The 21,691-nt window shown below is 55.9% G+C and overlaps 4 protein-coding genes across 4 annotated transcripts in view; 1 reads left to right on the top strand and 3 right to left on the bottom strand.

Moving 5' to 3' along the window:
* Positions 1-1,091: 1,091 nt before the first annotated feature.
* On the bottom strand, positions 1,092-5,541 carry LOC103760471 (CMRF35-like molecule 6). Its single transcript, XM_018073153.3, has 7 exons — positions 5,469-5,541; positions 5,019-5,357; positions 4,191-4,317; positions 3,079-3,185; positions 2,467-2,519; positions 1,761-1,898; positions 1,092-1,489 (listed from the first exon to the last, which is right to left on the bottom strand). Exons 1-7 carry the CDS (start codon positions 5,506-5,508, stop codon positions 1,355-1,357), a joined length of 939 nt encoding a protein of 312 aa, XP_017928642.3. The 5' UTR covers positions 5,509-5,541; the 3' UTR covers positions 1,092-1,354.
* Positions 5,542-5,801: 260 nt separating this feature from the next.
* LOC108639763 (CMRF35-like molecule 6) lies at positions 5,802-6,422 on the bottom strand. The gene has a single exon (XM_018073023.1). It carries the CDS (start codon positions 6,420-6,422, stop codon positions 5,802-5,804), a length of 621 nt encoding a protein of 206 aa, XP_017928512.1.
* A 1,680-nt stretch (positions 6,423-8,102) lies between these two features.
* LOC115307505 (CMRF35-like molecule 8) lies at positions 8,103-9,159 on the bottom strand. The gene is made up of 3 exons (XM_029960080.1): positions 9,126-9,159; positions 8,375-8,710; positions 8,103-8,170 (listed from the first exon to the last, which is right to left on the bottom strand). Exons 1-3 carry the CDS (start codon positions 9,157-9,159, stop codon positions 8,103-8,105), a joined length of 438 nt encoding a protein of 145 aa, XP_029815940.1.
* A 5,199-nt stretch (positions 9,160-14,358) lies between these two features.
* RAB37 (RAB37, member RAS oncogene family) overlaps positions 14,359-21,691 on the top strand; it is a 14,848-nt gene continuing 7,515 nt past the window's right edge. Inside the window, exons 1-2 of the mRNA XM_025895156.2 lie at positions 14,359-14,751; positions 20,016-20,126. Coding sequence (XP_025750941.2) covers positions 14,359-14,751; positions 20,016-20,126 — 504 coding nt within the window. The remainder of the gene's footprint in view (positions 14,752-20,015; positions 20,127-21,691) is intronic.

Here is a 21,691-nt window from a genome sequence, read left to right as displayed (position 1 = left end):
CCAATCCCTACCTGGCTACAACCTCCTTTCAGGTAGTTGTAGAGGACAAGAAGCTCCTGCCTCACCCTTGTCCTGGTTGCAGAGTAAATCAGCATCCCTGCCCTGAAACCAGCCTAGTTGCACAGACTTACAGCACCCAAATTCCCATGGCAAGGGAAAAATCATCTCTCCATGCAAAACCACTTGCATGGTACAGTGTGTGTGGAAGAGCTCAGGTATTCTGCTACCAACCCACCACAAATAGGTGCCCAGATCCATTTTTTGTGGGAGTGGGTTGTCCTGACAGGTGAATTCCCTGGTGCTGAGCAGGAGTTCATGCACTGAGAAGGGCACTGGCATGCAGGGGCAAGACCCTGTGGGATGTCCCAGCAAGGAGCAATGCTGCAGCATGGGTGGGAGCTGCAGGTTTGTACTGGAGACCCAAGAGTCCTCACCTCAAAGATCTGAGTTCTCACACTGCTGGAGCCCATCTGAGCACGAGCTAGGACCTGTTTTCAGGGTGACACTCTGCAATAAACCCTTTAGGAGGTGGAAACCTGCTGTACAAACACAGCCACACACCATGGTCAATGCCATCAGATTCTCGCAGTCGCTGATAAAGCAGCAACATTTGACACAGAAGAAGGTATTTAGTGGGTGCCAGAAAAAAAAAGCTATCAGCAAAGCAGAGATGAGCAGGGTGATAGTTACAGCCCCTGAGTGTGCTCCCAGGTCAGAGGTGGTGGGAGAGAGCAGGAGGAAACCTCCCTGGGGGCTGTGCAAGTGTGGTGTTTGGGGAGAGGCCATTTCTTCACCAAGACCTTAATGCCCCACATCCTCCACCCAAGCACCCTGTGCAAATGCACTTGGATATAACATTTCCCACTGTCCTGCTTCCCAGGAGCTGCCAGCTGCCATCAGCATGAAAAAAGTCACTCTGAGGAGATCCGTGGGTTTGGAAGCTTCACCCCCCAAGAACAATGCAGAAGGGCAAGTGGGACAGGTGGTGAGTGCAGGGAGCCAGCCCACCCACAACCCTCAGCCTTGCCTCCCCTTCCCAGCTCCCAGACACCCTGCCTGGAAAGTCACTGGCCTGGACTGCCCCGCTTCAGGGGGAAAGTTTTATTCCCAGCACCACTAATGTATGGATGAGGACTCCAAATGCAAAGGGATGATTTTATCCTCATCCTGCTCCATGTCTCCTCTCAACCTCATCCTCTCCAGTGTTGCTCCAAGGAAACATCCGAGCCTTGGAGAGCAGCAGCTCCACTGTCCAGCCAGCTCCTGCCTGAGTGCAATGCCAATGCAATCCCCTCCATGCAGGTCCCAGTGGCACTCCTGGCAGCAGAAGCAGCCCATGGGGCCGGGTGCTGGCTCACACCCCCCCAGCTCTGCTCTCAGGTTCCTCACTGGGCTGTGGAGCTGGTGGCATGTTGCTGTAGATCTGCTCCTGCTGTGGCACACGCTTCTGCACCCTGGCGTACATCGCCTCTGTTTCCTCTTCCACAGGCTGGGAAAGGAGAGGGATAAACAAAAAACATCCTTTGTGGGGCTGCTCCAGGGAAACACTGTCTGCTGGAACCTCTCTCGGCTGCTTTAAGCCCCCAGGAGCAGCCACGGGGACTGGAGAGGGAACCCACATTATCCAGGGTCACTTGCTCTCCAGTTTGGTGAGCCCCTTTGCAGCCCCCTCCCTCCCCACCCAGCCTATCCCAGTGCCCATGCCATCACCCACCCGCCCCAGCTTTCCCCCCACCACCTCCAGCTCGGCATTCTCCTACCTTAGCACTGTGCCTGACTTCCATGTACTCGATTGTGGAGTTTTGCAGGCTCCGGAAAGCCTCGGCGTTGCTGTACAGCTGGCTCTCGGCTGTGCCCATGTGGTGGTTAATGTCTGCATAATTCAAGGCATCTGCTCCCTGATGGAGAGGGATGAGCTCTTAACCTGCTGCCGCCTGCATCCACAGGGGTGGGAGCACCTCCCGCCCTGCTGCCTGTCCTGATGGGTGCTGAGACTGATGGCTGCAGGAGCACTGGGTGGAAATAAAACCTGAAGCAAGGGCTGGTTCAACATTCCCCAGGGGAATTCTAGTTAGTGACACCAGCCTCTCCTCAAAATCTGGCAGATAAAATCAGAAAACGCTCTCCAAGCAGTGAGCAAAGAGCAGCTGCTCCACTGCTGCCTCAGGTGTGCTTTGCCTGTTTCCCAAGCCTGTTTTACTCAGAGGAGCAGCTCCCATGCTTGGAGGGGCCTGGGGGCAAACCTTTTATCCCAATCCTAAATTCTCTTCCCAGGAATACTCTGTGATAGTCACATAAAAGCCCTGTGTCTTTCTGTTGGTGAGCAGTGCCCAAAGGATCCCTCCCAGCTTAAAGCACCATGAGCCAGGCTGACAGCAGAAGCTCTGGCAGCTCAGGGTGTAACGCTTCCCCTTTCCATGAGAACTTGGGACATGGCATCCCAAGACCTCATGAGGTTTTCCTTACTGTATGAGAAACACTGCGAGTCCTGTCCATCTCTATGGCTGCTCTGGAGAGGGCTGGATGGAGCACGGATGTGGTTAGACATGAGTGAAAACAGAGGAAAAGAAATTAATTAAGAAACTGCACTGCCACTGCAAATCTCACCGTAAAGCAGGAAAGGAACCTGTTACCCTGTGAGCCATCCAAACTGAAGCAGCTCTTCAAATAAAACCAGACCCCACCTGCCAGCTGGCAACGTCCTCTTCTGTCCCCCCCCATCCTTCACTCTGGCCTTAAACTTTGTGTCAAGCTTAGTGCAAGCCTGGCCCACACAAGTGAGCCCATCTGGGGAAGCTGATGGTGCCCAGACAAACACAAGTAGGTGCTGTGCCAAGCAGCACCCACCCCAAGGGCTGCCATTCCCTGCTCCCATGGGGATGAGACCTGTGGGATGGTCCCACCGTTCCCTCAGGGGAAGGAGTCCTCCTTGGTGGAGGTCTCAGTGATGGATCAAGGAACTGGATGGATCAGGGAGGGAATGGGGGAGAAAAAAAAATATAGAGGAAAAAATAAATAAAGCAGAGGCAGGTTCTGGAGCAGAAATAGGGTGTGTGTGGCAGTGGCAGCTTCTCTCACCCTTTTTCCTCTTCCTGGACAGTATTACCAGAACAGCAGCAGCCACAGCAAGCAAAAGAAGAACTACTACGATGCCTGGAGTGAGGATGTGCTCAACCACGTTCAATCTGCAAGAAAAAAAGAGTTTCTGTTCCCACACTTCTCAGGAGGAACCAGCACGGAGCAGGGTTGCAGGAAGTGGCTGTGGGTGACGGGGCTTTCCCTGGGAGGAAGGACGGCAGGTGTGGGGTGGTCAGGCTGCCAGCTGGGCACGGAGCAAAGCAAACCAAAAACTGCAGAAGCAAACTGACACTGAGGTCTGAGAGCTGCTGAGTCTTCTCTGGTTTAAGGATGGGTTCCTGAACCTAATGTTGCTCCAGTTTAGCTCCACTATTTGTTGACCTTGTTTGTAATGGGCAAGCAGGCAAAGTTGGTGTGCCAGCTACCCCTGGAGCATGCTAATGGGGAGCCTCAGCTTTGCCTGCTGAGGCATCACCTCCCAGAGGCAGGAGAGAAGGAGGGAAGCTCTACAACTCCTGTTTAATGCTTTGGCCACTATCTCTGCTGGGCTGTGTGTGACTATAAAGCAGAACAGGACACTGGCCTGCATTTGGTTTCCCAGTAGCAAACACTGCCTCTGAGTTTTGGGGAAGGAAATGGGGTCAGGCAGAAACCGCTTCTCCTGTGGCAACAGCTCATGGCTTGCTTAAGCTGCAAGATGGATGGGAGAGAAGCAGGGCTTTTCTGGGGCCATGTGACCAGAGACACTGGAATTATTGTCATAGAATCATAGAATGCTTTGGGTTGGAAGGGACATGTAAGATTACCTAGTTCCAATCCCCTGCCATGGGCAGGGACACCTTCCACCAGACCAGGTTGCTCTGAGCCCCATCCAGCCTGGCCTGGAACACTTCCAGGGGTGGAGCACCCACAACTTCTCTAGGCAACCTGTGCAAGTGTCTCACCACCCTCATAGGGAAGAAATTTTCCAGCTGGAGTGGTCTCTAAAGGTAAAAGCAGGATGTCTGGATCCTTAAGGGAGATGTGAAGAGTCTGAGGGTTGCAGGGCTCCAGCTGCACCAAACAAATCTTGTTGAGGGAAGTGGCTGCTGTAGGCAGGAGCTGCTACTCACCTTTGGTTGCTGGACGGATTTGATGTCATGTGTACAGTTCCCCCTTGGGAAGTTGTCTGTGTGGGGCCTGTTACAGGGCTAATGAGATCGGTGTGCTTGTTTGTGGTGGAGGTTGATGGTGGGGTGGCTGTAATGAAAAGAGGAGAGGCTTGTTTGATCTGTCTCTGGGGGGGAAAATGCTGTGGGTCTTTCAGCGAGTCAGAAGTGACCCACTTACTGTCACACAAGGAGTAGTTGAAGGACACTCCTTGAGGTGGGAAGGCTGTAAGACCCTACCACTGCCCAGGAGGCTTTTCACAGTCCTGGTCCCCCTCAAAACATGCACAAAACAGAGTTCATCCTGCAGGAAGGGGGTCTGGGTACCCCATGACTCGTTCAGTACTAACACAACAAACCCATATATGTGTCCTGCCACGGGGGCTGATCCCTAGCAAGGCAATGGAGAGGGATGTTCCCAAAGCCCAGGGCCTGGTGCCCAGAGGCTCTGCTTGTCCCAAGTGGGAAACAAGGCAGCACAGGAGGTGAGGAATTCCCCAGTGTGATGCAATAAGGCAAGGACAGCACAGACAAGGACAGCAAGATCTGATGAGAGGGAAAATGAGACACAGAGAGCAGGTAGGTGCATCCCACCAATGGAGGTGGCTGATCCTGGAGCACTGAGAAGGAGCTGTGGGGAGATCTGGGCAAGGGGAGTGGGTGATGGTGGCACCTGCTGCACTGTGGTGACATTGGGCACCTACCACCTGCAGGCTGCCCCTACTGCAGCCCTTGGTCCCAGTACTTGGAGGGGGACACATCAGGGCTGGACCTGGGGGACCAAGTACTGACCTGGTAACACGATCACCTCCACTTCATCACTCCAATCTAACTGGAGCCTTCCCATTCGCACCCCACAGCGGTAGATTCCCGCGTCCTTCTTGGTCAGATCCTCCACAGTCACTGTGAACACCAGGTGTGTGTGGTTATCCCGGATGGAGAATCGGCCCTTCCGCACCACGGGCTGTGACTCCGAAGTGATGACGATGTCCTTAGCACAGGTATAAACTGTTCCCGGTTTGCACCAGAACTTCGGGTTCATCTCCAGGCCGGGCTGGTACTCGCAGGTGACCGAGAGGGACTCCCCCACGAATCCCTGCACAGTTCTGCGCCAGCCCATCGCCCCACAGCCTGTGGAGACAAACGGAGCCGCGGAGTGCTGCCACCGCACCGACACCTCCCGCCCGTCGCGGCCGCCCCCACGGGCCCCTCCGGGAGTGGGGGCCTCTGGCGAGACCTTACCTGGCAGCAGAGCCCAGGCGAGCAGAGGCAGGAGCTGCATGGCTGCTACGGGACGGCGGAGCTTGGCACCCTGGTTCCTCGGCAGGGAGCCCCGCCCGCCCCCGGGGCCGCCCTGTCGGGGCGGAGCGCGGGGACCCCCGGGGCTGCCTGACCGTCGGGGCTGCCGGAGAGACAAGTCGGGGGCGCTGGGCGGTGGCAGGGAAGCTTTATTGGAGTTGGCGACGGCAGGAAGGGCGCGGCGGGCCCCGGTGCTGCCGCTCCTGCCCACGCCGTCGGGCCGGGGCGGCCCGGGCCGGGAGGCATCGGCCGCGGCCGAGGGGTCCCGGCGAGGGCTCAGCCCCGCAGGCTGACCCAGAGCACGGCCGCGCTCATGACCAGCAGCGCCAGCAGCTGCAGCCCGGCCAGCACCGGGAAGTAGCGGAAAGAGCCACGGGTTCCCTCCGGAGCATCCGGCTGGAGCGTCGGGGTTGCAGGTGTGAAGGAGCGACTGATGCAGCGGGTGCCAGGAGGGCACTTTGTCCCTCTCCATCCCCCCTCGCTCAGGGTGACACCTCCTCCCGTAGTCTGTCCCCGGCCCCCCAGCGCTGTGCTCACTGTTGCTGGGGTGGAATTGTGCAGGGACTGACCTGGCAACACGATCACCTCCACTTCATCACTCCAATCTAACTGGAGCCTTCCTGTTCGCATCCCACAGCGGTAGATTCCCGCATCCTCCTCTGTCAGATCCTCCACAGTCACTGTGAACACCAGGTGTGTGCGGTTATCCCGGATGGAGAATCGGCCCTTCTGCACCACGGGCTGTGACTCCGAAGTGATGACGATGTCCTCAGCACAGGTATAAACCGTTCCCGGTTTGCAGCAGAACTTCGGGTTCATCTCCAGGCCGGGCTGGTACTCGCAGGTGACCGAGAGGGACTCCCCCATGCGTCCCCGCACGGTTCTGCGCCAGCCCATCGCCCCACAGCCTGTGGAGACAAACGGAGCCATGGGAGAGCTGCCACCGCACCTACACCTCCCGCCCCATCGGATGATCCAGTGTGAGTCTCTGGCCCCAAGGATCCCCTCAGCCCTACCTGGCAGCAGCAGCCAGACAAGCAACAGCAGGAGCCACATGGACAGGGTAGCCTGGGCCACAGCTGGGGCAGCCCTACTGCTCCTTCTATGTTGCGTCTCTAGGGCTTTGCTTCCTCTTCTGCCTGGGATACCAACTCAGTTACTGCTGGGCGTTCAGCAAAAGTGTAGGGTTTCCTGTCAGCTGCCTTCCTGCCTTGCCTGGTCACTGAGAGCACTTGTTGTGCCCCCATGGCAGGACACAGTTCTGCCTCTTACCGCCACACTGCCCAGCCTCTCTCACCAGGCACAGCACCTGATGGGGGACCTGCCTCTCAAGGGATGGCTCAGCACTGCACAGGGACCCCCTGAGCCCCATATAAGTCTCCAGGCTGGGGCAGTGCTCCTGCATGGCCACCCTGTCCTTCCCATGGGAATGCATATGAGGAGCCCCCGCCTCCTGCTCCAGTACAGCTGGAGATGGGCGCTTGTCCCCGCTGCCCTTGCCAGCACATCCCCACAGACTGTTCCCAGCACAGCCCCTCTGTGGCTCAGGATCCTATGCCCTGATTAGGTCCTCTCAGGCCTCCCCCTGTGTCCCCATCCCCTGTAGGTGCTGTAGTGGTGGGGACACTTGTGGAAGGACACTCGTCCCCAGCTCTTGCTCAGCTGGAGCATTTGGTGGCATCAGACAGAGTTGGCAGGCTTGAGGCTCCTGGGGCTGAGGGCTCCTTTCCTTGTGCCAGGGCTTAGCTGGGTGATGGGGAATCAGGTGCCAGCATTGCCCCTGTGATCCTGTATCTCCCCCAACCACAAGGCAGTGTGTCCCCACACAGTGTGTGCATCAGCACTGACAGCCACGGGCACCCCAGGCTGTGCTGGCAGCTGAAGGAGGGAGCAGGTGGACAGACAGACAGGCAGACAGGCACCTGCAGGATACCACGGCTTTATTGCAAAATTGTCTTCGTTTGGCAGCTGCAGCTCAGCAGACACAGGCTCTCTGCACTCCAAACCCCCCTCTCTCCAGCACTGGGGCTGCCAGGAGGGGCCAGGGCTTCACAGGGGGGGAGAATCACCGGGAGCCAAGCACCTCCTGGCACAGGGCGGCTGTGGTGGGCGGCACGGCCCCAGCAGGGTGGGGGGAGAGGGGGCAGGAGGGTGTCCCTGGGGCTCCAAGGTGGCTGGGAGAGGAGGTGGGCAGCCTGGTGTCCTGGTGCTGCTGGAGGCCTCAAAGAGCTGTTGGTTTTCCTGGTTGCAGCTCCTATGCCGGCTCCTCATCCAGGCTGCCCCACACACCAGGGCCAGGGCTATGAGAAATTTCAAGCTGAGGAGGACCAGCAGGTGGGTGACACTGAGCTGGGACCTGTATGGAGAAAGGAGATTATGCTAGAGCCTGTGTAGGGTCTGTGCAATGAGGATGAGGACTGGGACGCTGGCATGTCTGCCAGCTGCCCTGCTTGCCCCTGGGATGCTCCTTGGAGCTGCTGCAATGGAGGGACACACAGCTGGGAGATGCATGCAGTGAAAAATGTGGTTTTGGCCAGGGGATGCTGCTGGGGGCTTGCCCGGATCCCAAGCTCTTACTCACAGCACTGGAGGCTCCCCACGGCCACTGGAGCCCACATCGCTGCCTTCGGTTGTGGTTGAAGCAGCTGTGAAGGAAACAGAGTCAGAGCAAAGTGGAGACCCACCCCACACACACCCCTGTCCTGCCCCCTGCACAGGGGTCTCTGCCCTGACACTTCGGCCACGGAGGTGCAGGAGGTGGAGATGGGGGTATCCAGCAATGCCATGGGCACTGTGGGGGAGGAAGAAGAAGGAGGTTACTGCCAGCTTTGCTTCCAGCCCAGTTTTACCTGCAGAGACCATCACCCTGGTGGTGTGGGATGTGCTGAACCACAGTTTCCTCTTCACCCCGCAGGAGTACCGGCCTGCATCCCCCAACGTGACTCCACTCTGTGTCACCATGAACGAGTGTGCTGTGTGGTTGTCCCTGATGGACACCCTGCCCTGTGTCACCGTCACCTCTGAGCCACTGGTCTGGATGATGTTGGTGCAGCAAAACCAGAGGAAGCTCTGGCGGCACCAGTACTTGGAATTGAGCTCATAGCCTGGCTCATAGCTGCAGGACACTGCCAGCAAGCTGCCTTGGTCAGCTGTCACCTGCTTGGGGCCTTTCACTGCCCAGACACCTGTGGGGGACACAAAGAGGTGCTGCAAACATGTCCTGGCATTGCCTTGGGGAACCAAGAAGGATCTGAGCCCAGGATTCTTGGTGGCACCCAGCCCCGAGGGAGGCTGTGTCTGTACACCCGCTGTGCCAGGGAGCAGTGCTGAGAGGAGATGTCCCCATTCAGGAAAAAAGAGCCCCCATCAAGGGTGTGTGTTATTAAAAGAGCAAAAAGCCTTATTCCCAGGGTTCACATGACAGCAGTAGAAGCACATCTCAGAGATCACCCCCCGTAACTGCCACAGGAAAAGGTCGGGATCAGCTGGGCTCTTGCCATGACCATGGTGAGTTTCCTGGTCTGGCTTGGCCCCAACCTCTCCACAGCTCTGCCAGAACCCCTGAGATGGAATTGCCTGACCTGTGTTCCGGGCTCTCACCTGGGGAAAGGATCCAAACCAAGAAAATCCTCATTTTCCAGCTTCTTGCTCCCAGAGTGGATTTTTCTCTGTGGTTAGTCATGAAGAACCTTGCAGGAGGGAGCCAGGTCCACATTCACTTGGGTGTCCCGGGAGTTTTCCAAGCCTTATTCTCCTGTCCCTTCTTTGGGCAGTGCTTACCCACAGATGACCCTGGATGTCTTTTTTTAAGTTACTTGTTTCCTCCCCTTCACCCGGGCCCATGACTCACCCTGGGGTGTTTCGTGAGAGAGACTCTGCTTTTCCTCTGAAATAGTCACTGAGTTCCCAGTAAAATACCAAAATGCAGCAGCTTCCTCTGCTGCAATGCCCATCCCAGTGGGGAGCACAGCCTCTTCCCCTACGCAGAGCCCAAAGGACTTTGGGGAACTTTGCAGGGGGGCCAGGCCAGAACAGGGATGCAGGGTCTGGGGTAGAGTGAAGGCAGGTCTGCCCCTGTGGATGGACTGGCTGGGACTGACAGAATGCTCTCCCAGTTGTGATGGACTCGGATAACAGACTGAGATGATGGACAACCATCCCCCTGCACTGCTATTCCCTGGCTCTTGAGCCAGTGTGAGCTGGGCTGCTTTTGTTTGTTTTCTGAAGCAGAAATGTCTCATTTCCTCCCCAAACCACCTTCTTCGGCACAGCCTGGGGGTTTTGAGTGACAACAGTGTTTTAAATGCTTCCACTAAAAGTTTCAGAAACCCAAACACAAAAAGCAAGGCCTCTTCCCTGGCAGCTGCCTTGCTGATGGCTTTCTTCTGATATGCCCCTTGGAAAGAGCAGAAAGCACAAACCTCTGGCATCCCCTTCCCTCTCTGTCCCTCATCATGGCAAGAGGAAGCTCTGAGTTTTCCTTTTGATCATGAAATAACCCCTTCATTTCCATCTAACTGGCTGTGAGCCAAGACTCTGCAAGTAACAGCCAAGATCTAAATTCAAAAAAGTAGCTGGAGGTGGCAAACCAGCTTTCTGCTGAGAAACTTCCCACAAAGGCTGTGCAGCTGGGGCTCCAGCCACTTTGTCTTCCTTGGGCATGCATCCCTGCCACTGCTTGGCAAAGCACAGTGAGTCCTTCCCACCCTTCCCTCAGAGCAGGAGGACTGTGAGAAGCGGCTCAGAGGTAGAGGCTCCAGATGGAATGTGCACAGAGAAGGTACCTCCATTCTTTACTGCATGAGGATTTCGAGGACAGCTCAGTTACCCGAAAGCAGCCAGAAGCACTTTTCAAAGAACCACTTTGGTAGAGTTCCTGGGAAACTTTTCAAGTCACATCCATGCTGCGTCATCTCCGTCACATCACTGTCACTTCACCATCAGATGTGAGGTGTCATTTCCCCTTCCCGTTCTCTGTTCCATGTTTGGTTCTGGGCAGGATGAGCAGCTGCCCAGCCCAGTGCAGGGGCTGGACCCTCAGCACAGACCAGGGCCACTTCCTCCCCATCACAGCAGTTCCCAGGACTGTGTTACCCCACTGACTCCATTTCAGTGACTGAAGGCAGGTCTCCTTCTTGCCTCTGAGGATACTGCAGTGATTACAGCCCCCCAGCATCAACACTGCAACTCTCATGTGGGGTTTTACTCTGATATTTCTCCTCTCAGCTGCTGGGTGAAGGGGCCCTGGCTGAGCAGGACACTGGCCGGGGGCTGTTGGTGGGGGTTTGCAAAGGGGATGGCTCCAGCTCTGCACCTCAGCCCCAACCAACTCAGCAGCGTGGGAACATGCTCGTGGAGGGGAAGAGCAAGATGGGAGTAGGCAGGAGTGAGAAACCCCAGAGTGCTGACACAGGAGTGTCTGTCACATGAAGGGCTGTGATATTTATTCCAATTAAAATGAAACCAGAGAGGGAGTAGAGCAATCCAGGCAGAAACCAGTGCAGCAGAGCATGATGAGGAGTCACACTGCCTAAAATGGGGAGAGCCCTGCAGAGAGCCCTCCCAACACCCTCCAGCGAGGGCATGGGTGCTGGGGTGCTCCAGATAGCCTGGGGGGAATGAATTAACACAGCCACCTGCAGAGGACAGGGAAAGGTACCCTACTCTGCACCAGCACCTCTGGGGGGCTGTGTCAGGGTCCTGCCAGCCAAGACCTCTCCCTTTTGGCAGCAAGTGGCCCGGGAAGCACAAGGCGAGGCTATTCTGTGGGAGAGGAAGCATTGCTGAAGCACTTCTCAGGAATCCCACTGATGCATCCTGACAGGAGCACATCAGTTTGTCTTTTCGTCTCGGCCACACGCGGGGCGGGATTGAGCACTTGGGCGGGGCTCAGTGGCCGTGCCAGCGAGAAAAGCGTGTCACTCAAAGAGCTCCTGGGACAGGCAGTAATCGAGTCAATCAGTGAGGGCCCAGTACCAACTTGTGGGTCCCTTCCAATCCAGAATATTCTGTGATTCTGTAAGGTTTTCCTCAGCTCCCATCCCACCGTATTACCCACCACCAAGACTGAGCCTTTCCAGAGTCCTCTCTGCTCTGTTCTTCAATGACATTTCCAAATCCTGATTCTGTTATTTAATCCAGGGCCCTTGAAAAATAATCAAGTAGTGTCAGTCTGTTCTTTCGTGGGCAGATTCAGCAAGTTTGGTGAAATTGTCCTTAGGAGATAAGGCTGAGGATGATAATTGCTAATGTAGCTCCTTTAGTGCTGGCTGATCGAGCAGGCACTGTCTGATCTCTCCCTTCCGCTGCCATCTCAGATAACCAAGATAAGTTCAGATCATTCCCAGATCTCTTGATTTAGCAAAGCCAGTAAAAGTGGCAAAAAATACTTACAGACTTTGTGGTCGTGGAGGATTTACTCTGGACTGTGTCTGAGGCTGGACTCAGCCAGAAACGGCTAAAGCAGGGGTTACTTATTGCAAGGAAATTAAGAATTCATACTGTGTGGGTTCAGAGGGTGAAATTCTGATTTTTCCCTAGCTCAAGGGGAGGGAATGACTTCAGCAGGGCTGATCCTCCTCAAAAAGTGTTGTACAGGGATTCCAGGGAGATACTACAGCAGCTTAATGGGATCGGGCAGCAGAGAACAGCAGGAGCAAGCAAGTACAGTGAAGCAGAAACTCCTGAGCTGGATTTAAATCTTTCACTGTTAGACCTGCATTTCTCAAGGCAAATACACAAATAATTAAGCTATCAGAGATACAGTCTACCAGCAAACAGAACAAACAATGGAGCTAAATTGCAGGTTCATTTGGAATCGCTCCTGCCGTTTGCAGGTCATTTCCTCTCATTTGGTTGCTCTGCATTGATTTCAGCTAGTCAGAGCTTGCTCAGGGCTGCAAACTGTTCACTGGCTCTCAGAGTCTGGGATAAGCTGGGAGAGTAAATGGTTTGCTCTGCATGGTGGGGGAAATGCATTCTTCGGTGTGTGAGGGGAGGCGGTGATGTCGGGCTGCTGGGCTCTGATAAAGCTGCTGATAGCACTTATCTGCCATGGGTCAGGTCCTCCAGCGCCATAAAGTGGGATAAAGCCCTTGGAGCAGCGCCAGGCTGTGCTGCTGCCTGTCTTTGCCAGCAATCTATGTCGTCTCATTAGGCTGTATTACACTTGATGATATCATGATAGATGGGAGAACTGTCTTCCTCCTGAGTGCGATTAAACCTGCAGGGCCAAGTGTGTCTCTGGTGCAATGCCAGTGCCTGCAGAGGGACTGGACAGCTTGGCTCTGTGAGGCGCTTCTCGCCCGGCAGCAGCTCCTCCCCGCTCTCCTTTGTGACTCAGAAAAGGAAACAAATGTTGCTGGAGCTGAGAAGGGTCAGAGGATGCTCTCTGAGCCCCAGAACCTCTCCTGCAGCAGGGACCTGCCAGAAATTTCCATCCAGGGATAAGCAGGTCTGGAGCCTCAGACCCGATGGGCCTTTGGGGGGGTTACTCTCTTCTTCCCTGGGGGTTAAGTTCGTCTCAGCTTCTGGGAGAGATTTGTCTGAGTACCAGCACAGCCTGGGTGCCCCGGTCAGAGCCACACGGTACATGCAGCAGATCTGAGTCTCTGGGGTCTCTGTGGCCCATGGAAAGGATTGTGCTGACATTCATGAGAGTTTTAGCACGGTCTTGATGTGTTTAAGAGAACAGAGTTGCCCTGGCTTTGTTGAAGACACCCTGAGGTTTGCTGCTCTCATCTTCCTGGACCTACTTGTTGTGGAGTGTGTGCATTATGTTGAACTACAATGTTGGCTGCACCACTTGTCAATTATCTGATCCAGACACCAGGGCTCATGATATCATTTATTTTTATGCTATTGATTGTTTTCCAGAGCATGAGGCCAATGGGTGGTCTGGTTACACGATGGTCTGTGTCATGTTGGGTTGGTTATCTCAGCTTCAGGTGAGTCTAAAACACCCCATCCCTCTGGGTTGTTTTTCACTTTTTCTGGCTGTTGTTTGCCAAGTCTGATGATCTGACCCAGCAGAACCGTCTCTGCAGTCAGAGGAAATAATGGGCAGATATAATTAGCAATGTCAGGCCCAGGCAGTCAAACAGCAATCGGACAGGTGCAGATGGCTCTTGGAAGCATGGTCTGTTCCTCTGGCTTAGGGCCATCTGCTGATCTGGAAGGAGGGAACAGGAGACTGAATTTCTCTTAATAAACTTCTCAGTAAAGATTAGTTTATTTCCAGTGCAATCAACAACATCAGATTGCTCTAAAGGGAGTTGTAAAGAAGAGATCTCAATGAGGTATCAGCTGTCACCTGCAGGTTTAGGCACAGATTCTTCCTGTTTCTAAATACTATTTGTTTTTCACTCCAAGCAGGGCCCTAACCAGGCTCTGTAAATGCAACGGGATTCCAAAGGGGACCTGCCGGGGTAATCAGGCTCAACACCAGTTTGGCAAAGAAGCTGCAGTCACCTGGCTAGCACGATCTGCTGCCCCTCCTTGGGGTGACACCCCAGTGACCAAGCAGCTCTGTGCTTCACCCCTGCCCATGGACACCCAACGTCTGTGTGGGCTGGCAGCTGGAGGGGTGTCAGCCGGCACAGCCCCGATGCGGGCATAGGGCTCCCTAACGCGAGTGCCAACGAGCCGGGGCTGGAGCAGTGCAGAGGACTTGGCCCCGCGCTCTCAGCTCGGCGGCTGATCGGAGCCGGTGCAGGGCTGACCGTGCCCCGTGGGCGCCTCCTGCAGCGGAGGGAGGAAAGGCGGCGATTCCCGGTGGCGAGGACGGAGCCTCGGGCTCTGTAGAGCCGGGGGGGCTCCATCACGGCTGTCGGAGATGGGGAGGGGGAGAGGGACCGGCGGGCTCTGCCGGAGTGGGGGGAGCTCCCTCCGCCTCCCCGCCCCCGGGCGGGACCGGCCTCCCCCCCGCACCTCCCCACCGCCTCCTCCGGGCGGGGGGAACCCTGCGAGCGGCGGCGAGGAGCACCGGCACCGCTGCGCTGTCCTGCGGGACGAGCGGGGCCGGGCGGTGCCGAACCGGGCCGGGACAGCGGGGCCGAGCCGGGCCGGTCCGTCCCGAGCGGGCGGCGCTGCCCGCGGTGCTGAGCGGGCCGGGCGCTGTCCGCGGTGCTGCAGGGGCGGCCCTGCCGGTGCCCCCCGATCCCCCCGGCCATGGGTCCTACGCCGCCGGCCCGGGGGGGACGGATACAACGAGGCGCTGCTGCACAAGGTACGGCTGGGGATGGGGATGGAAATGGGGGGGACCGGGGATGGGGTTGCAGAGCGCACGGGATTGGGGGCATACAGGGCAGGGAGACTAATTGCACTTGCTGACAAATTGCATCCCTCTCCCCTTCTCGCTCCTCGTCCCCCGATGAAGTCCGTCCGACACCCCCCATCCCGGCGCGGCCGTGGGGGGATGCGGTTGCAGCTCTCTCCCCTTCCCGGTGCTGGACAGCCTGCAGGGGTTGGCCCCGGTCCCAGCCACCTCCTGGGTGACGGTGGGCAGGGGGGTGACAGGATTCGGAGTGTTGGGGAAGCCAGGAGCGCTGGAATGGGGCCAGCCCCGCGGCACAGCCCGCAGCCGCCCTTCAGCCGCTCCCGCTGTCCTGTGCGCGCTCAGGGCGGGTCGGGGGGAGCGGAGCCCCGGGGCTCTGTTTGCCAGAGGCAGCCTAGGGAGTCGAGACTTCCCTGCTATGAAATAGCTGTGTTCCAAGAGACATCCATTCCTGCCCTCCTTCCTTTGAAATCCTCTTCTGCGGGGTTCCTGGGACTGTGTTTTGTAACTCCACTTGCACGGAGGGTGGTCAGGGCTGCTGCTGTCCCTGCAAGACCTGGGGAGCTCAGGCTCTGCTGCGGGGACAGCAGGCTTTTGCTCCCTGCAGTCAGACGCTGCCCTGCAACTCCTGGAGTCATGGAAGAGACACTGATCTCTGTCAGATCCACCCATCCGTTCTGCTTGCTGTCCTCACGGTGCTTTGCTGCAGTCCCCAGTGACTGTGCAGGGACAGGCACCCCCCCGGGGAGCAGGGAAAAAACAGGGATGGGGCAAGGCAGAGGAAAGGGCTGGGGCTGTGTGGATCACTCTTTACAAACACCAGTCTGTTCTGTATCCTGCTGTACTCAGGGCAATGTGCCCAACCCTTGATTAGCAGAAAAATATCAATTACTATCAGCTCTCATTTCTGTTGTACATGGAGTACGTAGGACATGCCTCCAGGGATGACTGGAGAAACTTGGATTCTTTGCAGAGCCTTAACTCTCTCTTCTCCAGCAATGAGCTGCTGTTAAGGAATGACATTGGTGGAAATGAGTCTCTGGGCAGAAGAGCTGCCCAGGCAAATAACCATCCCAGTCCCTTGTTCCCTGCTGTTTCCCTTGGTATTTTTCCTGGCTGGTTGCTAATCTTGCAAAATCAAGCCTGCTCTCACTCCAGGGGTGTGAGGCAGCAAATACCTCACTAGATCTTGTGTCTGCACAAGGAATCACATTTCAGATGTGCTGAGAAACCCCAGAGAGCTTTGCAGTCTGGACACAAAGGTTAAGTGGTTTCTGGTTGGTGGCTAGACCCAGGCCTGGGGAGGAAACGGGCCAGGAGCAAACCAAAGAAGGAACAGGAGAGGTTTGTTCTGGGCTGTTCCAGAAGAGTTTCACCTGACACAAAATGCTGAGTTCTGCTTGCAGGTGGTTTGACCCATTGCCAAATCATTCTTCCTTTTGTGGAATTCCTGGACCTATTTACCTGGAACAAGCCTCAGTGGCAGAGGATGTGTTTCTTGGCTGTTGTTGATCCAAGGTGTTAGCAGGGGGTTTGCAAACAGGGATCTCCTGTGTGATCTGAGCCAGCTTTTGTTTGATACACAGCTCTAGAGCTCATGTCTGCAGGGCTGAAATACAGCCTCTGCCAGGGCAAGGGCCCAGCTGAGCTGGCAGAGGGCCCTGGGCTCTGTGTCAAGTCAGTGTTAGGGTCTTGGCCATGGTGAAATAGTGCCTGGGCAGGTGGGGACAGCCCTGGAGTATTCCTGTGGCACAGAAAGGCTTCAAGCAGCACCCAGCAGCAACCAAGTTACCCTGGAGCATTGCTTGGAGAAGGGAAGAGACAGTACAATTTTGTTATATAGAGGAGGTAAAAATAAGTCACAGAAATGCACCTCTGAGAGTCCCTGAGAGTGAGGGGCTGAAAGCAGCCACAGATTTGCTGTCAGACCTCTCCCAGGGCCATGTCCCAGCTGAGCTCTGCAGGCAGCTGTGCTGGGTTGCACGTACACCTTTGCCACAACTCATTGTGATAAATCCTGCTCACCTGAGCACAAACCTTTATGTTTGGGCCTTCAGCCACTCTCTGAGAGCAACAGCAGAGCCTGTGGAGGGCAGTTCCACCCTCCCAGCATCCCCCTGACTGGGGCTTTATCCTGTCAGGCCTCCACTAACTACATTTAGCTCAGGTCCAGGTACCACATGCTAAAGCTCAGAAATGAACTGGGAAGACAACCTAAACCCACACGCTCTGTCCCAGATCTCCTCCTGCCTGGCTGGCACTAGAAATGTAGCAGTCACCTCCCTGTGCTGCCCTGACAGCCGTGTAAACCCATCTTCCCTCAGCAGGTTAGGCCAAAATACCACCTTTGCTTGCTGGCTGCCAGCACAGGTAGGGGAAGTTTGAATAGGTTTGCCCTGACCACTCCATTGCTTTGCCTTGTCCCTACAGACTATGCTGAGCCAGCAATGATTTTGACTGGATGTGATTCATCCAGGTCTGATTTAGCCACAAAACTACTAATTTAAGGTGTGGGGAGAGATGTTTTCTCTTTTCCTGAGGCAGAGCAGGCAGACAGGTCTTTTCAGGAAGGTTTCCCTCCGTGCCTTGCCCAACCCTGGAAAAGCACTGCTCCATCCCCACATCCCCATGCAGAGAGGAATGACAGAACCAAAAGGAATCTTGCAACATTTTGCCAAAGTTTTCTAGACAGAGAAAAAAACTGGGAAAACCTGGGTGGCTGCGGGGGTGCAGAGGAGGCCAGGCTGTGGCTGAGGATGAGGGCAAGAGGTAGGACAGGTACAGAACTTTGTCAGTGGGAGACTTTTTGCTGTCATGACTCGGGCATATCCAGCCTGAGGTTTCAAGAGCTGGCCACATCCTCTCCACAGTGGGGTTTCTATTCTTATGTTATGTTTATTTGGTAGCCAGGAGGGTCACAGTGATTTCCACTGTGCAGTCCCTCCATGGAGCCCATGAGCTTTTCCTAAAGTCGTTAGGAGTATCTCTTGGCTAATCCAGGCCAATTTTTACTATTATGATTAAGTCATGAAGCAATTCATGAGTTGTCTCTATTATAAATCCCATTTAAATTATTAATAGGGGAATCTGCCTTTTATACATGTTCTCTGTAAACCTTGGGCTCTGGAGGCTTTCTGGTGCTCATTCCAGCCAGCTCTCCTCCCTCCATAATTAATGCTGTTCTCTGCATTAACTGCTCCCAAAGACAGCGCTGCAGGGTGCATCAGTCTTGTTGCACCTCCCAGGACCAGTATTTTGCCTGGAAATAGTGTGTAGCACAAAAAAAATGCAGGACTGGAGTGCAGGAGTAATGAATTCTTGGGGTGTTTTCCTGTGAGGCTGCTCCCATCCATATTATGATCTCTGCACAGGGAAAGGTTCTGGGCCCGAAGGGCAAAGCCAAAGGGGACCTGGGCAGGGAAATTTTCCTCAGGGAAAGGGATGACCCAGCTCCTCTAGCCCACGTGCCAGGGCTTCACCCAGACATTTCTGCCTCTGAACATCCCCCCAGCTCCTGTGCAGGCTCCCAGCTCACGAGGCTGCTCTGAATGTACAAGTGACCTGCAAACAGCCTAGTTAGGGAGGAGGGAGAAATCTCCGGCTGCGGATCTGGACGCAGGTTGCTGCCTCTCAGCACTCAGGTCTGTGCAGCAGCGTGCGTCTGGCAGAGGTGCAAGGCTCCCTCCTGCCAACAGCTCCACCCGTCAGGTCATGCTTTTCCCAGGAGATGTTTGGTGTTTGGGATGTTTTTTCCATGGTAAAGCGCTGATTCACCACAGTGAGCGTTCACTGAAGCGTGTCGTGGTGAACAGGCTCCAGGCAGGTTGTGGGGCAGCGCTTTATGCAAGGCAGGATGATGGTCTCCTGCCAGACCACGCTCCTGCGTTGCTTGTGCTCCTCAAGCTCCTTGGATTTTGGCTTCAGGTCACTTCCTCGGGGTCTGTGGGATGGCAGGAAGCACAGTGCTGGGTGCTGTGGTATGTGCCTGCTGTCTGGAACCTGCATGGCCTCCCAGGGCATGCAATCAGGCCTTGATCTGCCGGGGCTGTTTGTGCACCTGATTAAACACATTCCTTCACGCTCATCCTGCACTTCACAAGGGGGACACACAGTGTCTGAAGTGGTGCCAGGGTAGGTTACACCCCAGGGAGCCTCAGGGCAGGGGAGGTGATGCAAGAACAGGATCAGCCATGTGCGTAGACTCCTCTGGATATTGGGAAGATGCTGAAGCACCTTCCAGGGTGGGGACAAAGGGCTGAGGCGTCCAAGGATGGAGAAGGGCTGCTGGAGCTGCATTGAACTAAACACAAATCAAGGGGGGAAACAACATATACAGCCAAGTGCATCAGAGGTGGATGCAGAGAGTGGGGAGGTTCCACCCCAGCACCTCGTTGGCTCAGCCCTGCAGCCTCAGGGGTGACAGCAGCCCCATGACAGAGGGGACACTCAGTGTTTTCCAGAACTGCATCTACAGGAACACCCATGTCCTGAAAGACAGAGCCAAATCCACTTCTGAGCAAGAAGCCTGTTAACAGAGTGTTTATTTTAACTTATGTCCCTGTAAAAGGGTTGAAAGTGCCTCGGTTTCCTGAAAGGATGGGAGTGTTTGCTCCAGTGGCTCTGTGAACAAAACCCAGACACCAACAGAGGAGAGGGAGGGTGTTGCATTTGCGCTGCAGGTCTCACTTAGGTCAAGGATTTGGAGGGACAGGAGCAGAAGGGAAGATTGGCTCCTCAGGGGTGCAATGTGGGTACCAGGACTATGGGCTGGCAGCTCTCAGGAGGTGACAGAACCACCTCAGCTCTGACACCCGCACAGCTCCCTCATCCCTCCTGCTCAGGGACAAGCAAGCCTTGCTCCCCGTGGGAGAGCCCTGGGACTTCCCATGGAGGGCTGGAGAGGCGGAGGGGTGCCATGAGTTTAAACCCAGCAGCCTTCTGGGGGGAGTGCTGTGGGCTCACAGCAGTAAAGTAGCACAAAGGCTGCCCAGTGACCCAGCAAGGCTGCGTGGCTGTGACTACAGCTGTGTGCAGCAGCTGCAGGAGATGCTCACTTTACTAAACAGTTTTGGACCTAATCCAGTGACCCCAGAGTCCTCCCAAAGAGGTTTCCCAACAAGCCCTCCCCAAATATCTGGCCCCCGGCTGCTCACTGTGCCTGCAGGCTCCAGCATTGCCTGCACCTCTGCTGACACATCTTTACATGGTCCTTGCAGACAATCCTGGTTGGAGACAGCGGCGTGGGGAAGACATCTCTGCTGGTCCAGTTTGACCAGGGCAAGTTCATTCCTGGCTCCTTCTCCGCCACTGTGGGCATTGGGTTTACGGTAAGAGCCCAATCCCTGGTCCCTGGGTTGTGCACCAATCATGAGGAGCAGCTTTACTTGGGAATCAGAATCTATGAATCTGTGATTCTGATTATTTTAAGCACAAAGAATTGGATAATTTGCTTTGGTGCTGCTGGATCAGGGGCCCAGTTTGGCTGTGTGCTTGTTGGCGTGCTTTGGACTGCTTAGAGGGATGGGTGGACAAAGTTCCACATCCCAAAAGACTCAGTGGGGCCGTGTTTGAGTGCAGCCTCTTGCATCACACATGGAAAGCTGCTTTTGGAGTAGCCCTGCTCTGCCAGGGAGATGCCAGCCTGTGTCCTGCCTGTGTCCAGCCCAGGGCCCTCACAAAAAGTCAGGCAGATGGTGACAGTGCCTGGGAAAAGCACTCGGCTGCCATCCAGAGCTATTTGCAGAGCTGCCACAGGGTCTCCAGTGGCTCTGATGTGTATGTCCCCTCTCCTAAGGGAGGTCAGGACAGGGACAGTGCTTGGGACGGAGAAATTGTCATCCCTTCAGCATCGTGGCAAGGCTGGGGCTCAGCAAGGGGCTGTTACCCATGGGGATGCTATTACCCACAGGGATTTTCTCTCTTGTCCAGGCCAAGGAAGCAGGGAAACATGTGGTACCGGTGTGGGGAGTCTGGGGCCAAGCAGCCCAGGGGCTGTCAGCCAAGGGCACCCCTGTGGGCAGGCAGAGGAAGCTCAGCCACACTACTGATCTCTGCCGGCTCCTGGCTGCCTTGCTCCTCCTGCAGCAAATGCCAGCGTGTGGAAGTGATGCTCGGCCAGGCGTCTTTCCTGCCCAGGCAACTCCACGAGCTCCAGCATGGTTTGCCATATCCTTCCAGCCCCTTCCCCAGCGAGCTGCAGGAAAGCTCAGCCACTTCCAGGAGCTCCGAGTGCCTCCAGCCTCCAGCTCTGGGCACTTTCCTGGCCAAAGAGCATATATAAACTATAAATCCCCCAGCTGGGTCTGAGTGCAGTTACAGGACTGGAAATACAGGTTCTGTTTCCTGAGGGGCAGAGGAAGGCTTGGCTGGAGCAGGGGCCGGTGTCCCGGAGAGGTGCAGAGGCGGGTGCCATCACAGAGGGCATCTCTGACATCGGCCCTCCCGCAGCCACCCGTGGCTTTCACCCGCAGAACAGTGAGGGGCACGGCTCTGCACTGGAGCCCTGCACCCCTGGATCCCAGTGGCATGAGCAGGGATGGGGGTTGCCCCGAGATTAGCCCAGGCATGGGAGAGATGGGCTGCGTATCCCAGGGAAAATAGATGAGAGGGAGCTCAAGGCTCCTGTCCGTGGAGTGGTGCCCGTAAGGCTGAAGACCTTGGGCAGCTGCAGTGCGTGGACATGGATGGGGTTTTACAGAGTTAGTTTTTGGATAACGCGACATCCCTGTCTCTCTCCAGGGGCTTCTCCTGCATTCCCATGCTTGGGCTTTTCCCAAGCGAAGTGTGCTATGAGCCGAGCCCCAGTGGCTGGTGTAGGATGCGGGGGGCTGTGAGCAGCCGGGGCAGCGGGAGGTCTGGCAGCCGTCCGGCCGAGAATTGCAGGAACCGGCTC

This window comes from Manacus vitellinus, unplaced genomic scaffold (assembly GCF_001715985.3).
Source record: "Manacus vitellinus isolate BGI_N305 unplaced genomic scaffold, ASM171598v3 scaffold_24_pilon, whole genome shotgun sequence".
Lineage (NCBI taxonomy): Eukaryota > Metazoa > Chordata > Aves > Passeriformes > Pipridae > Manacus > Manacus vitellinus.
This window is presented reverse-complemented; position numbering and strand designations above follow the sequence as displayed.

Excerpts from the sequence above, each read along its gene's own strand:
- LOC103760471 (XM_018073153.3), bottom strand. The coding sequence starts at position 5,508 with ATGCAGCTCCTGCCTCTGCTCGCCTGGGCTCTGCTGCCAG. Across the intron at positions 4,318-5,018 it reads GGAGGTGATCGTGTTACCAG|CCACCCCACCATCAACCTCC; the intron begins GTCAGTACTTGG and ends TTTTCATTACAG. Across the intron at positions 1,490-1,760 it reads AAGTCAGGCACAGTGCTAAG|CCTGTGGAAGAGGAAACAGA; the intron begins GTAGGAGAATGC and ends CTCCTTTCCCAG.
- LOC108639763 (XM_018073023.1), bottom strand. The coding sequence starts at position 6,422 with ATGGGCTGGCGCAGAACCGTGCGGGGACGCATGGGGGAGTCCCTCTCG.
- LOC115307505 (XM_029960080.1), bottom strand. The coding sequence starts at position 9,159 with ATGAGGATTTTCTTGGTTTGGATCCTTTCCCCAG. Across the intron at positions 8,711-9,125 it reads GGTTTGGATCCTTTCCCCAG|GTGTCTGGGCAGTGAAAGGC; the intron begins GTGAGAGCCCGG and ends TGTCCCCCACAG. Across the intron at positions 8,171-8,374 it reads CAGGGTGATGGTCTCTGCAG|CTGCTTCAACCACAACCGAA; the intron begins GTAAAACTGGGC and ends TTTCCTTCACAG.